Raw genomic sequence first — 13,808 nt, 5'->3', positions numbered from 1 at the left:
TTTTTTTAGACACAGATGTATACTTTGGACAGCCTTTGTCTTTTGTGTTTATTTAGAAACATTGAATTACATAAATTTTTATTTGTATGCTATTTTGGGGTCCTAAAAAGTTAAAATAATTATACATTTGTGTTCTTTGTTAAATTTCTATGTTATTACCTCAGTTCATCCAGGAGTTCTTCAAACTAAAATTTGCCTTTATTTATGTGGTACCTTTTTCTTTAGCTGTTTAACCATTTAATTGTTGTGCCAAAATTTTGGGACTGAATTCTCACTGCCTTCATGCTTGTCAGCAGTTTTTTGGTTATTTCTCATTTGTTTCTCTTTTCTACCTTCCTGACTAAAACAGTGAGGAAGTTAAGACATTTGCTCAGCACCTTAGTAAGATGGCACAGCTGAAACTCAAGCATGGGTCATCTAAATCAAAATTCATTGTGTCTTCCCCTCAGTCCCCAACTATGTTATTACACTGCCTTCCTAGGGCATTCGCAACCATTTGTTATAATTGGAGAATCCCATTGTTTCTAGCCCTCCTTTCCCCTCACAAATAATTGTTTTCCTTCAGTAATACATCAATGAACTAGTAATTCTTCTTCAGAGTTAAGACTAGTTTACAGGATTTCTGACTTCTAATCTAGGTTTATATATATATTTCAATCAGTTTGGTTACTATGTGCCAAAGGAATCTCATTCTATATAGTACATATTTTTTTTTCTAATAAAACTATAAAATTCTTTATCAGCAATTTAAACCCTAACCTTCTAGATACTTAGGAGTGGAACTACAAGGTTATGTTTAACTGTGTAATTTAACTGTTCATTATCAAAAATTTCAAATATACACAGAAATAAAGAGGAGAATACATTGAATCCCCACACACAAAGATCTATGTTTAGTCCTTATATTTCATCTCTTTGTTAAGCAATCCAACTTTAAAAATATATCACTTTTTAAATAATTGTAAATGGGGATCCCTGGGTGGCTCGGCGGTTTTGCGCCTGCCTTCGGCCCAGGGCATGATCCTGGAGTCCTGGGATTGAATCCATGTCAGGCTCCCTGCATGGAGCCTATTTCTCCTTCTGCCTGTGTCTTTACCTGTGTCTCTGCCTCTCTCTCTGTGTCTCTTATGAATAAATAAATAAAATTTTTAAAAAAATAAATAATTGTAAGTAATATATCTTATGATTTTTAAAAAAAGAAAATGCCAAAAATAAAAAATTGCCCACAGCCTACAATTTAGAGATGACTTCTGCTGAACATAAATGTATGAATTTGCTAGGACTGCCATAACAAAGTACCACAGGCTGGGTGATTTAAAAAAAGAAATTTATTTCCTTCTAATTCTAGAGACTCTAGATCAAGTGTCAGCAGGGTCGTTTCTTCAGAGAGCTCTTCTTTGCTTGTAGATGGCTATTTTTCACGTGTGTTTCCTAGCGATGCCAATCATATTGGACTGCGGCACACCCATATGAACTCATTTTTACCGATTGCCTTTCTAAAAGCTCTGTCTCTAAATACAGTTAGATTCTGAGGTGTACCCTGAGTTACAACTTTAGCATATCAATTTTGAGGAGACACAGTTTAGACCATAACCATAAATATGTTGCTAGTCTTGTTTTTAATATATGTGTTTCTATTACATATTTTATTTACATCTTAGACTTTCCCTTTGATATGAGCATACTCCAGGTTTCTACAGGTTTCTTTTATTTATTTATTTTTTAAAAGATTTTACTTATTTGAGAGAGAGAGAGAGAGAGAGAGTGAATGAGCACGAGTGGGGGAGAGGCAGACGAAGCAGGCTCTCTGAGCCCACTGAGCAGGGAGCCAGTGGGGGGCTCCACCCAGGACACTGGGATTATGACCTGAGCTAAAGGCAGATGCTTAACCAACTGAGCCACCCAGGCGCCCCGCTACAGGTTTATTTTAAATAAATATCTTTAATAACTATATAATAATCTATTTCATGAGTGTCCTCTGTTAGAAACTGTGTAGATTTTTCTACTTAGTGCACCAGGTTTCTTTGTCTGTCCCAGATTGCAGAGCTGAGTTTTTCTTCCTTCTTTACTGTAGCTCTCTAGTCCTCTCTCTAGCTTTCATCATCACTCAGTCTGTAGTCTATATGAGAGGCGTCCCCCTTCCTTCCCTCTAGAGTGTGATGTGATCTTCTCAGTATCCCGCTGCCTTTCTATTTTCAAATACAAGCACCTCCACATCCTAATTAGATGTCTCTATTGGACTTGAATTACAATTTTTCTACCTTTGTTTCTGTCTTGATAAAAACTTACAGACTTTTTATTACTTTGTGCTTAATACCATACACAAAACGTAGTTGGCATTCAGTGAGTCTTCGCTGAAAGAAAATGAATGAATGAACAAAAAAAAGAAGAAAGGAAGGAAGGAAGGAAGGAAGGAAGGAAGGAAGGAAGGAAGGAAGGAAGGAAGGAAGGAAGGAAGAAAAGAAAGAAAAGAAAGGAAAGAAAAGTCCTGTTCAGGACATTGTAATAACGCTGTCTCTTTCCTGATATCCTGTACTTTGGGTTTATTTTCCTAAATTATTATTCTCAAAAAGTTCTAGATGTGCATGCTATTTGTTATACTAGAAGTAAATAGGTCTGAATGTTTAGGAATAAAAAAGATTTTTAAGATGGTCCGAAAAAAATGGCTTTTATAGTAGAAGCAAAAGGGTTTCAGGAAGTGATATACTGTAAATATGAATATATGAATATTAGTTTAATATAAATTAGCAATAAACTATTACCTAACCTCTGAGCATTCTAATATTTGAAGGGAGCTATGAAAAAGAGTATATTCCTTTTATTATTTACTAGATACTTGATATTTTACTTTGCACCAAGCACTATTCTAGGATTTGGTTTAAGTGGAAAATAAAAGTACCTGGCCCCTTCCTCTCAAAGAGATCTGCCTTGTTTACTACTTGGTTCTCTTGTTTTAGAGGATTTGGATTAACATATACATAGTAAAAGTCCTTATGAAATACTGATTAAGGACCACACCTTGATGTAATACATCATCAAGAAGGTAAGGTTTTTGAAGTTTGTTTCTTGGTGACTATACCATTAGGAAAAGAGATCTAAATAGTACTTTCTGCTTACACAGATAGTTTTAGATTAATATATTTTCAGTTAGTGAAGCATAGAAAAATCTTGTTTTGTCTATTTAAATGTGTTTGTTATCATCCACATGTGTCACTTTAATTTTATATTTTCAAAACCTTATCTTAATTTAAAAAGAATAAAAACTGTTAAAAATGTTTTCTCTCATGGAAGATTTAGACTATCTGTTCATTAAATATTAAAAAAAATTTTTTCTCCACAGTTCCATCTGCCAACCTTTATAGCCAACTGAATGCACTGCAGTTTACTGTGGATGAAAGAAGTATTCTATGGTTAAATCAATTTCTGTTGGATTTAAAACAGAGTCTTAATCAATTTATGGCTGTATACAAGTTGAATGACAATTCAAAATCTGATGAGCATGTTGATATTCGAGTTGATGGCTTAATGCTAAAGGTACCATGTAAACAAGTGACTGCAATAACAAAACCATCTTTCTTTCTTCCTTTCCTTTCCTTTCCTTTCCTTTCCTTTCCTTTCCTTTCCTTTCCTTTCCTTTCCTTTCCTTTCCTTTCCTTTTCTTTCTTAAGATTTATTTACTTACTTTAGAGAGAGAAGTGAGGGGAGGGGCAGAGCAAGAGACAGAGAGTCTCAAGCTGACTCTGCACTGGATGCGGTGCCCAAATGGGAGTTAATCTCATGACCCTGAGGTCACAACCTGAGCTGAAACTGAGTTGGGTGTTTAACTGACTGTGCTACCCAGACACCCCACAAAACCATTTTTAGAGAAGTTAGCAGCAATAGCAATAGAATTTCCAGGATTTAAGATGGAGGCTCATATATAAAACAGCTTAATTGTATCTTAATTTTGATTTTAAAATTTCAGTTTTAATTTTGGTTTTCTTTTTTTTTTTTTTTTTGGTTTTCATTTCAGAAAGTTTTAAGAGACTACTATCTTCCCCTTCTTTCTTTACTTTCTTTTTATTTTATTTTATGTTGTCACTGCTCATCCGTTTGGAGGTAAGCAGAAATAAAATTTAAATCAGTCATTTTTTTTCCCTACTTTTTACCAGACTGGATAAAATTTTTCTTTCAAAAGTAGTAATTAATATAATGAAACTAGTAAATTAGATTTGGATTTTATTTGTTCACAGTTATTCTATTATTGATATCCAAAGATAATAGAAAGTTGCTTTGTATTACAGCCAAGTAGAGGATCATCTGAATTCCATGAATATTTAAACTTTAAAGGAGGGAAATTATTTATTTATTTATTTATTTGTTTATTTATTTATTTATTTTAATTTTTATTTATTTATGATAGTCACAGAGAGAGAGAGGCAGAGACATAGGCAGAGGGAGAAACAGGCTCCATGCACCAGGAGCCCGACGTGGGATTCGATCCCGGGTCTCAAGGATTCCACCCTGGGCCAAAGGCAGGTGCTAAACCACTGAGCCACCCAGGGATCCCAGGAGGGAAATTTTTTAAAAAACAGATACTATAATGTAGTTAATAGAATAAGACTTGGACATGGATGAAAAGTTTCAGTTTCTAGGTGTGTTGCTGGTACTCTAAATTTCTGTAATTTTTTCTCTGTAAAATGAGGTTATGAATAAACATACATTGCAGAAATGTAAAGATCTTCTCAAAGATCTTATATTCAACATAAAAACACATTTTATAACATTTACAATTTACTTTAAGACAATCATATAATGATCTTTACACTATCAATATGCACAGTTTTAAAACCAGTCCCTTGGAACTCTTTGATGTGAATATTTTGAGGACTGAGGTTAGTAATTTCTGAAAAATTATTTTAGGAAGTAGTTTGACCTGTACTCTTATTTTCTTAATAATTTTATCCCTGAAAAGTCATTGTAATGACATGTATCCAGTCATTCCATTTATCCAGCCAGTCATCTTCCAAATCTCTTGGGTTTAAAATATCCTAACAAAAAGTTCTTTTTTCCAAACTGAGCATTTGTATACTTAGGGCATAGTAAGCTTTTCGTAATACTGATTTCATTTAGTTTCCTTTTCTGTTGTTGTTTGTTTTGTTTTGTGATATTTTGTATGCAAATTTACATATTATGTTCACTATTCATTATTTATGGATTTTTTTTAAGTTGTGTTTTTCTTAGTGGTTAATCAGTTAAGTCCCTTTTACTTGGTTTAATGAAAGTACTTGTGGGGAGAGAGTATTTTTTGTCTGGATAGGATAGGAAAGTAGTGTTTTGGGGGGAAGCACCAAAAAGAATTCCTGAGCTAAATTATGTTCGTGATTATTTTAAGATGTATGGATTTATAAGTTAGATTAATGTTTTTTCTCTTGTAGTTTGTTATTCCTTCAGAAATGAAATCTGAATGTCATCAAGATCAACCACATGCAGTTTCTGTTCAGAGTTCTGAAATGATTGCCACAAATACAAGGCATTGTCCAAACTGTCGACATTCTGATCTAGAAGCTTTGTTTCAAGACTTTAAAGATTGTGATTTTTTCAGTAAAGCATATACCAGCTTTCCCAAATCTGGTGACAATTTTAATCTTTTGCATCCAATCTTCCAGAGACATGCTCATGAACAAGATACCAAAATGCATGAAGTTTATAAAGGAAATATTACTCCCAAGTTGAATAAACACACTCTTAAAACTTCTGCTGCCACAGATGTCTGGGCTGTGTACTTTTCTCAATTTTGGGTAGATTACGAAGGGACAAAGAGTGGAAAAGGGCGTCCCATAAATTTTGTAGACTCTTTCCCTCTTTCCATCTGGATTTGCCAACCCATAAGATACGCATTGTCACAAAAAGAGCTGCAGTCTTATAATCAAGGATCTCTAAATACATCACAAAGCGAATCTAGTGATCTGACAGGCCGACTGAAGCGGAAGAAGCTCTTGAAAGAGTATTATAGTACAGAATCTGAGCCCTTGACAAATGGTAGTCAGAAGCCTTCAGATACATTTCTAAGATTTTCCTCCTCATCAGCAGATGCAGATGTTCATGTCCTGGTTCACATTCATAAACATGTCAGTATGCAGATCAATCACTACCAGTATCTGCTCTTGCTTTTCCTCCATGAGTCACTTATTCTGCTTTTGGAGAATTTAAGGAAAGATGTAGAAGCTGTGACTGGCACTCCTGCTAGTCAGACCTCAATTTGCATTGGAATTTTACTTAAAAGTGCAGAAGTGGCTCTTTTGCTACATCCAGTGGATCAAGGAAATACTTTTAAGTCTCCTGTTGCTGAAAGTGTGAGCCCAACAGTTCCTGATTATTTGCCTACAGAAAATGGAGAAATTTTGTCTTCAAAAAGGAAACAAGTTAGTAGTGGCATAAATCAAATTAGAAGTGTAACTATTAACCACATGTCAGACAACAGATCTATGAGTGTTGACCTTAGCCATGTGCCTTCAAAGGATCCTTTGCTTTTTAAATCAGCTAGTGATACCAATCTGCAAAAAGGTATTTCTTTTCCAGATTGTTTATCAGATAAAAATTTAGGGAAAATAAGTGAAGATGAAAGTAGTGGAATTGTCTGCAAAAGTATATCAGGAGAAATTGGATCAGAAACAAGTGACAAAAAGGATTCATCTTATACAGATTCAGATAGTGTCTTAAACCACAGAGAAGATTCACATTTGCTGTCCTTTGATAATGATGTTAATCAAAACATACTTTCAAATACTTTAAGTAGTAGAGGACATGAAACCATAGAGTCAGTCTTTAAAGGTGAAGATTTGCTTCCAGAGACAGCTTCACTCTCTGAGAACCTAGAAATCAATCAAGAAGAAGCACCCACAGTTAGAACACTTACATCGCAGTCATCTTTAAGGTAACAGCATACTATTGGAATTTGGAGGGGTTTTGGTTTTCTGTGCATATGTGTGTGATGGGGGCGTGTTTTATTTTTGGACAGAAAACCTCATACAAAATAAGGAGGCATTGTTAGAGTTAACGCATAGAAAATTAGATTTTAAAATGTGATGTTTTTCTAATAATTTTGTTAACAGTGGAAAGCCTAAGGAACGCATCCCACCCAACCTGGCTCCACTCTGTGTTTCTTATAAAAACATGAAGAGAAGCTCCTCACAAACCTCATTGGATACCATTTCACTTGACAGTATGATATTGGAAGAACAGTTGTTAGAAAGTGATGGAAGTGATACTCATATATTTTTGGAAAAAGGTAAAGCAATAGAAGTTTAAGAATTCATATTAAATATATAAATCTTAGAAGTGATGTTTAAGTATTGTTAGTTCTACCCAGTAATAAGGTATAGCCCAGAAAAAACTTATTTTATTTACATACATACATATATAATAATACAAAGAGCATCATACCTAACTTTCTAATGGTTGTTCTATTGCTTCTTTTCACCAGATGTTTCTTCTTTACGGCCACATCCAGCAATTACTTGTATATAGTCATTTAGGGCATAAAGCAAACCACATGGATGCTATTAGCTTCTTGTTATAGAGACTCCTTTATGTAAAATTTTGGTTAGATGGGCTTAATTTGCATGATGGATTCTCATTTATGGTGGTCTATGACTGGAATTTTTCCAGACTGAATCTGCTAATCTCTGTAACCAGGATTCTGGTACAGAGTTAGGAATGATGGACCTACATAATACCTGCATTTATTCAGAGGCAACTAATGCCCTAGTAAGACCACTAGGAATGACTGAGAGTATTAAATGCATCCCAATCACTAAGACATCAGGGACTTTGTAAACAGGAATGAAGCATGGGCCATAGCTAGAGATTAGTTGCCAGACACTGAGGTAGAAGAGACCAGAAGTGAATACAAATTACTTTGTGAATGAAGGGTAATAGGCATATTATTGATGATGTTGAAAACAGCTTAGAGTAAGGAAATGCTTGTAGCTTCAGAAACTGAGGCTTAGAGAAATTAATGTACAGTTAGGAACTCAGCTAGATGGACCCAAGAGTCTAAGCGTTTACCCAATCAGTATGTTATACTAGATTCTCAGACTTGGGAAGCAATTACCACATGTATGAGAGAGGGACTGATAATGGGTCCTAGAACTCTGTTCTAGAGAGTTAGGCACAGAGAACTGCTAGGCACTCTGTTGCCTAGTTCCGCAGCTCCCCATACGGCTTATGATCCTGCCTTAACAGATTTCTGCTTTATGATCAAAACATACTTCATAAACAGTGTTCCTATAGAAAATATGCTTAATTGTTCTTTTTATTTATTTATTTATTTTTATTTGTAATAGTCACAGAGAGAGAGAGAGAGAGAGAGGCAGAGACATAGGCAGAGGGAGAAGCAGGCTCCATGCACTGGGAGCCCGATGTGGGATTCGATCCCGGGTCTCCAGGATCGCGCCCTGGGCCAAAGGCAAGCACCGAACCGCTGCGCCACCCAGGGATCCCCTTAATTGTTCTTAAAAAGCATTAGTGATTTCCTTATTATTATTTCTAAAAATTAAATAATGAAAATGACTACCATTCAATATAGAAAACTTGGAGAATATATACCAACAACTACAATTTGGAAAATAAAATAACCCAAAGTCCCATAATTAGTGATACCATCATTTATTCTATGACTTTGTATATACATTTGTGTATATATATATATATATATATATTTGGTATCATACTATATATATGATTAACCTGCTTTTTATCACTTTTAATCATTTTCTAATACTTAAACTCCTTTGAAAATATTTTTAAAGTCTATATTAAATTGTCATGAAAACGTACCATGACTTTTCTTTTTAAAAGATCTGATTGATTGATTGATTGATTGAGAGAGAGAGCATGTGCATGAGTGAGGGGAGGGGCAAAGGGAAAGGGAGAAAGAGAATCCCACGCAGGCTCCACACCTGGCATGGAGCCCAGGATGAGACTCCAGGTATGCTTGATTCCACAGCCGTGAGATCATGACCCCAACTAAAATCAAGAGTTGGGTGTCTAACCACCTGAGCCACCCAGGTGCCCCTGTACCATGACCTTTTAATCATTTTCCTGATATTGGATGTTTAGATTGTTTATCATTTTCCATGGTTATAAAAATGCTATAATTAATATCATTGTTCATAAATTTGTCTGCATTTCTAATTACTGCCTTTGAATAGATTCTAGTAGTAGACTGTTTTTTGCATCTTGAAAATATAAGAGGACTGATTCTGTGTGTAGCTTTATTTATTTATTTAAAGATATTTATTTATTTATTTATTTATTTATTTATTTATTTATGGAGGGCAGGGAGAGAGAATCCTGAGCAGACTCTGCACTGAGTGCAGAGCCAGACACAGGGTTTGATTCCACCACCCTGACTGAGATCACAGCCTGAGCTGAAACTAAGAGTCCAGTGCTGAACCGACTGAGCCACCCAGGCACCCCTGTGTAACAGTTAAACGACATATGACTATAAATTCCTAGTTCTCCTGAACCATAATATCCGAGGAATTGATTTACATTAGGAAAAGACTCTTGTTTTTTGTGTTTAAAGTATTGGTCTATGATGGACACAGAATTTTTTTAAGATTGTCTTTGACCACAGAGTTTGAGAAATAATGAAACATACCATACTGATAAATTATGACAGGTAGGTAAGAACGGAAGATGATCACACTGATAATAGTGGCATTAACCTCATGTAGATGATAATTAGACATTACTATAAAATAATTGAAAGGGGAAATGCAGTGGTTAAACTGGGACTATTCCGGATCCCTGGGTGGTGCAGCGGTTTGGCGCCTGCCTTTGGCCCAGGGCGTGATCCTGGAGACCTGGGATCGAATCCCACGTCGGGCTCCTGGTGCATGGAGCCTGCTTCTCCCTCTGCCTATGTCTCTGCCTCTCTCTCTCTCTCTCTCTCTCTCTCTGTGACTATCATAAATAAATAAATTAAAACCTTTAAAAAAAAAAATAAACTGGGACTATTCCAAGTGAGGTAGCATAGCAGGAGGTGAAAGCTGGCTAACTAGAAACCTGTTACTCCAGCACTGCACCAGCAATGGGCCTGTGGTCAGTGTTTCACATTTCTTTTCAACCTAAGTTTAGCGCTTTCATATCTCCATGATTGTAGAGATTGATTGTGGATATTATTTCCTATTATTTGCTAGCTAATAACAATTTAATTTGTCAAAAAAAATTTAATTTGTCTTTGCCTATTGTCTTTTAAACAAGCCTTTGCTTGAGAAAGAGTTGAGGGATATCCCATATTGGTTAGATAAATGTAATATTGTTGGATCATGTCTAAAACTGATTTTAATTTGTTAGTTTATTTCTTTATTACTTCAGGTATTAAAAAGAATGTGACTACAAATTACCAGAGCCTTGGAGAGAGTGCAAATGCCAGTGCAAATCTACCAAATTTTGGTGAAACCTCCCCAGATGCCATCAGTACAAATTCAGAGGGTGCTCAAGAAAATCAAGACTTGGTAATCATTTCAGAGATGTTCTGTGAAGAGAAATGCTACCACTTTTATTTCATATTTAATACATGCACGTTTTATGACAATATATAAAGTGAATTGCCATAGTCATAAGTGACTCACTTTACTCTTTCTATTCTTGAAACTTCTTCCTTTCCTCTTGGTGAATTGTTTTTCTCTGAATTTCACTTCTTTACATCTGTTTTTCTCACACTGAGGAAGGGAGGTTCTGTCTTTTCCATCTTTTATTTTTGGCCTTTATTGTAGTGACATTTAAATACATTTTGAAAATGAGTTTGATGGGCAATAGTAATCAGTTCTTATGAGGAACTTCCTACAAAAGAAGTATGTTGCTGGTTAAAGCCCTTTCCACCCAGTGAAGTATTCCTACAGATGACTTAGAAAATGTGTTCAGCCTTCAGTGAAAATAATTTCACACAGAAATGTCATATAATCTTTGTGACCTAAAAAAATTCTCTCTTGACTGAATAGAAAGAAAGCTAAAGAAAAGCTAAAGTTTGTCACTATAATGTATAACCATGTTGCATTGGTCAGAGTATATTTTTGGTTATATTAGGTCACATTTGTGTTTTTAGAAGTTATAATAGTTTCCTGTTGTCATTTCTTAAATTGTGTTTTGAATTACTTGGTGTGCTAATATTTATTATGCAATCATTATTAGATGTCAGTTGTGGTGTTTAAAATTACTGGTGTTAATGGGGAAATTGACATCCGAGGGGAAGATATGGAAATCTGTCTTCAAGTGGACCAAGTGACACCAGATCAATTAGGCAATATCAGTCTTCGGCATTACCTTTGTAATCGTCCAATAGGTAAGACTTAAATATGATTTAACCTTGTTTTGTTTTTATACATATGATTCCTTAGCAGTTCTATCTTTGGTATAATGGATTCAAGGACAAATCATATTTGTTTATAATAATGTAAGAGATTTCTTTTAGATTACCTTATTTTCATAAAGTATTTTGATTGTTAGAAATATAACATGTTTCTAATTTCCTTTTGTTTTCTTTATTAAGGGCCATTTTTTTTAGTCTTCTTGTTCTTTGATGTAATAGGTTTAAGAAAACTGAGCTCTTTTCTATATGAAAAGAATAACAAAGTAATCCTAGAATGTCAAACTTAGTTCTATGCTGGAATTAATGTCAATTTTTGTATCATTATCTTGCTTAAAACCAAACATTTCCTGAGTCCGGCATGGTACTTGGTATTTGGAAAAATCATGTATCATGTTCTTATGGTCCTTCATTCTGAGATCAACACATTCACTTGGACGTAGAGGGATATAAACAACAAAACATGCAGTGTATGAAGAGGAAACCATATGAAACCATCTCTTTTTCAAAGTTTATATGAAGTTATCACTCATGGTTTTCATTCATTTGAAGAAATTAATTTATTAGAATAAATCTTTTTTTTTTTTTAATTTTTATTTATTTATGATAGTCACAGAGAGAGAGAGAGGCAGAGACACAGGCAGAGGAAGAAGCAGGCTCCATGCACGGGGAGCCCGATGTGGGATTCGATCCCAGGTCTCCAGGATCGCGCCCTGGGCCAAAGGCAGGCGCCAAACCGCTGCGCCACCCAGGGATCCCTAATTTATTAGAATAGTTCTAAGCTTTTAAAATGACAGTGTTCATTTTTAAAGTCTTTAAAAAGTCACTGAGCTGTAATATTTTTCTTTGCTATATATATAGAATGCTAAATCTGATACATAACATGTTGAAATACATAGTCCTGCATGATATCAAATAAATATGCTATCACCTCAATCCTGGGAGTTGCAGGTAAATGCCATTTGTTTTTAAACCAACATTGTAGAAAAAATTGTCTCCTGGCTTTTTTTTGTTGTTGTTGTTAGAGATTTTATTTATTTATTCATGAGAGACAGAGAGAGAGAGAGAGAAAGAGGCAGAGACACAGGCAGAGGGAGAAGTAGGCTCCATGCAGGGAGCCCGATGCAGGACTCGATCCCAGGTCTCCAGGATCATACACACACTGGGCCGAAGGCAGCACTAAACCGCTGAGCCACCCGGGCAACCCTCCTGGCTTTTTTCTATGTATAGACTTTGCAGTTTACAATGTATCTGTTAAAAAATCTGTTAAAAAATTTCAGGAATTTTCTGTTAGAAGTATAAATCCCAATAGCATGCAAAATAGAGGAAGCTAAAGGTTTCATAGTGAACAAAAGAGATTTCAAAACCTAGACCCTGTTCTATTCCCAATCCAAACACTTTTCAAATTGTACACTCTCAAGATTACTTCCAGTTGCTCAGTTGTTTTTACTTATTTTTATAGGTCACTTAGTACCATGTCCTATTACTTTGTTTCATGTTGCTCTTAACTAAAGAAATCATTTTGAAATGTCTAGTATGTGTATGGGTTGTATAGTCAGTACTAATACCTTCTTTTTCTCAACTGTCTCTATTGGTTGTCTAAAAATAAACAAAAATCAAGAAGGAAGAAAGCAAAAGGAAAAGAAAGGAGCAAGGGGAAATGGGATAAAAGGAAAGGGAGAAAAAATAGTTTAGCTTGAACATCTCAAACAATAAGCCATATGAACAGAGGTTGATCTGTGGTTTGTAACTGCTGTCACTTTGACATGACCAATCAAAATTGCAAAGTTGTTTTTGCTTTTGTTTGTTTTTGTTTTTCTACAATGTGTGGATTTGGAGTCCTTTAATAGGAAGACTTTTATGTAATATTTTCATAGCATGAAAGGTAGAAGACAGGAATTAGTTTTGACTAATGAAGATTTTCTTTGGTCTCCGTTCCAAATACTCTTTGTTTGAAGTTATTTCTGGCTCTCAGCTCCTTAGAGTGAGTAGGTATCTCTCTCTCTCTCTCTCTCTCTGTATAGATATGTAGATAAATAGATAAAAGACCAAACAAAATCACATTTATCAAGTTGTTTCTAATTACTTTTATTATTAGACTAATTGTTGTTTGTCTTGATATAGAAAAGAGCACTAACCATCATCAATTTGTAGCTATTTTATCTTTTATTTAAAAAAAAAGTCTGAGTTCTTAATTGTTCAAAGAATTCTTTAGAATTTTATGTGGACTCTTCTTATATCTATATTATTTATTTATGTTGAATGTTAATCTATAGTACTAACATCGTACCTGAAATAAAGTTGTAAAAACAACTCTTCATTTTGAGTTGTGTATGGAGATCTATCCTTGGTGCATAAATATAAGTATGTTTTATTTCTTACATCCCCTTCCCTTCACAAATATTTATACGTTTGACATTTTGAAGACTAAAGTATTCACGTCCATGCTGAG

General features: G+C 34.8%; 1 protein-coding gene across 3 annotated transcripts in view; it reads left to right on the top strand.

Moving 5' to 3' along the window:
- BLTP3B (bridge-like lipid transfer protein family member 3B) overlaps positions 1 to 13,808 on the top strand; it is a 96,859-nt gene that overhangs the window by 60,166 nt on the left and 22,885 nt on the right. For 2 of the 3 annotated variants that reach the window (XM_072773254.1, XM_072773255.1), the window contains 5 exons: positions 3,341 to 3,534; positions 5,418 to 6,916; positions 7,095 to 7,270; positions 10,366 to 10,505; positions 11,182 to 11,332. In XM_072773254.1, the coding sequence (XP_072629355.1) occupies positions 3,341 to 3,534; positions 5,418 to 6,916; positions 7,095 to 7,270; positions 10,366 to 10,505; positions 11,182 to 11,332 (2,160 nt within the window). Of the gene's footprint in view, positions 1 to 3,340; positions 3,535 to 4,012; positions 4,099 to 5,417; positions 6,917 to 7,094; positions 7,271 to 10,365; positions 10,506 to 11,181; positions 11,333 to 13,808 lie in introns of all 3 variants that reach the window. The other variant, XR_012005970.1, reaches the window with a different exon arrangement.

Source organism: Canis lupus, chromosome 13 (genome assembly GCF_048164855.1).
Source record: "Canis lupus baileyi chromosome 13, mCanLup2.hap1, whole genome shotgun sequence".
Lineage (NCBI taxonomy): Eukaryota > Metazoa > Chordata > Mammalia > Carnivora > Canidae > Canis > Canis lupus.
This window is presented reverse-complemented; position numbering and strand designations above follow the sequence as displayed.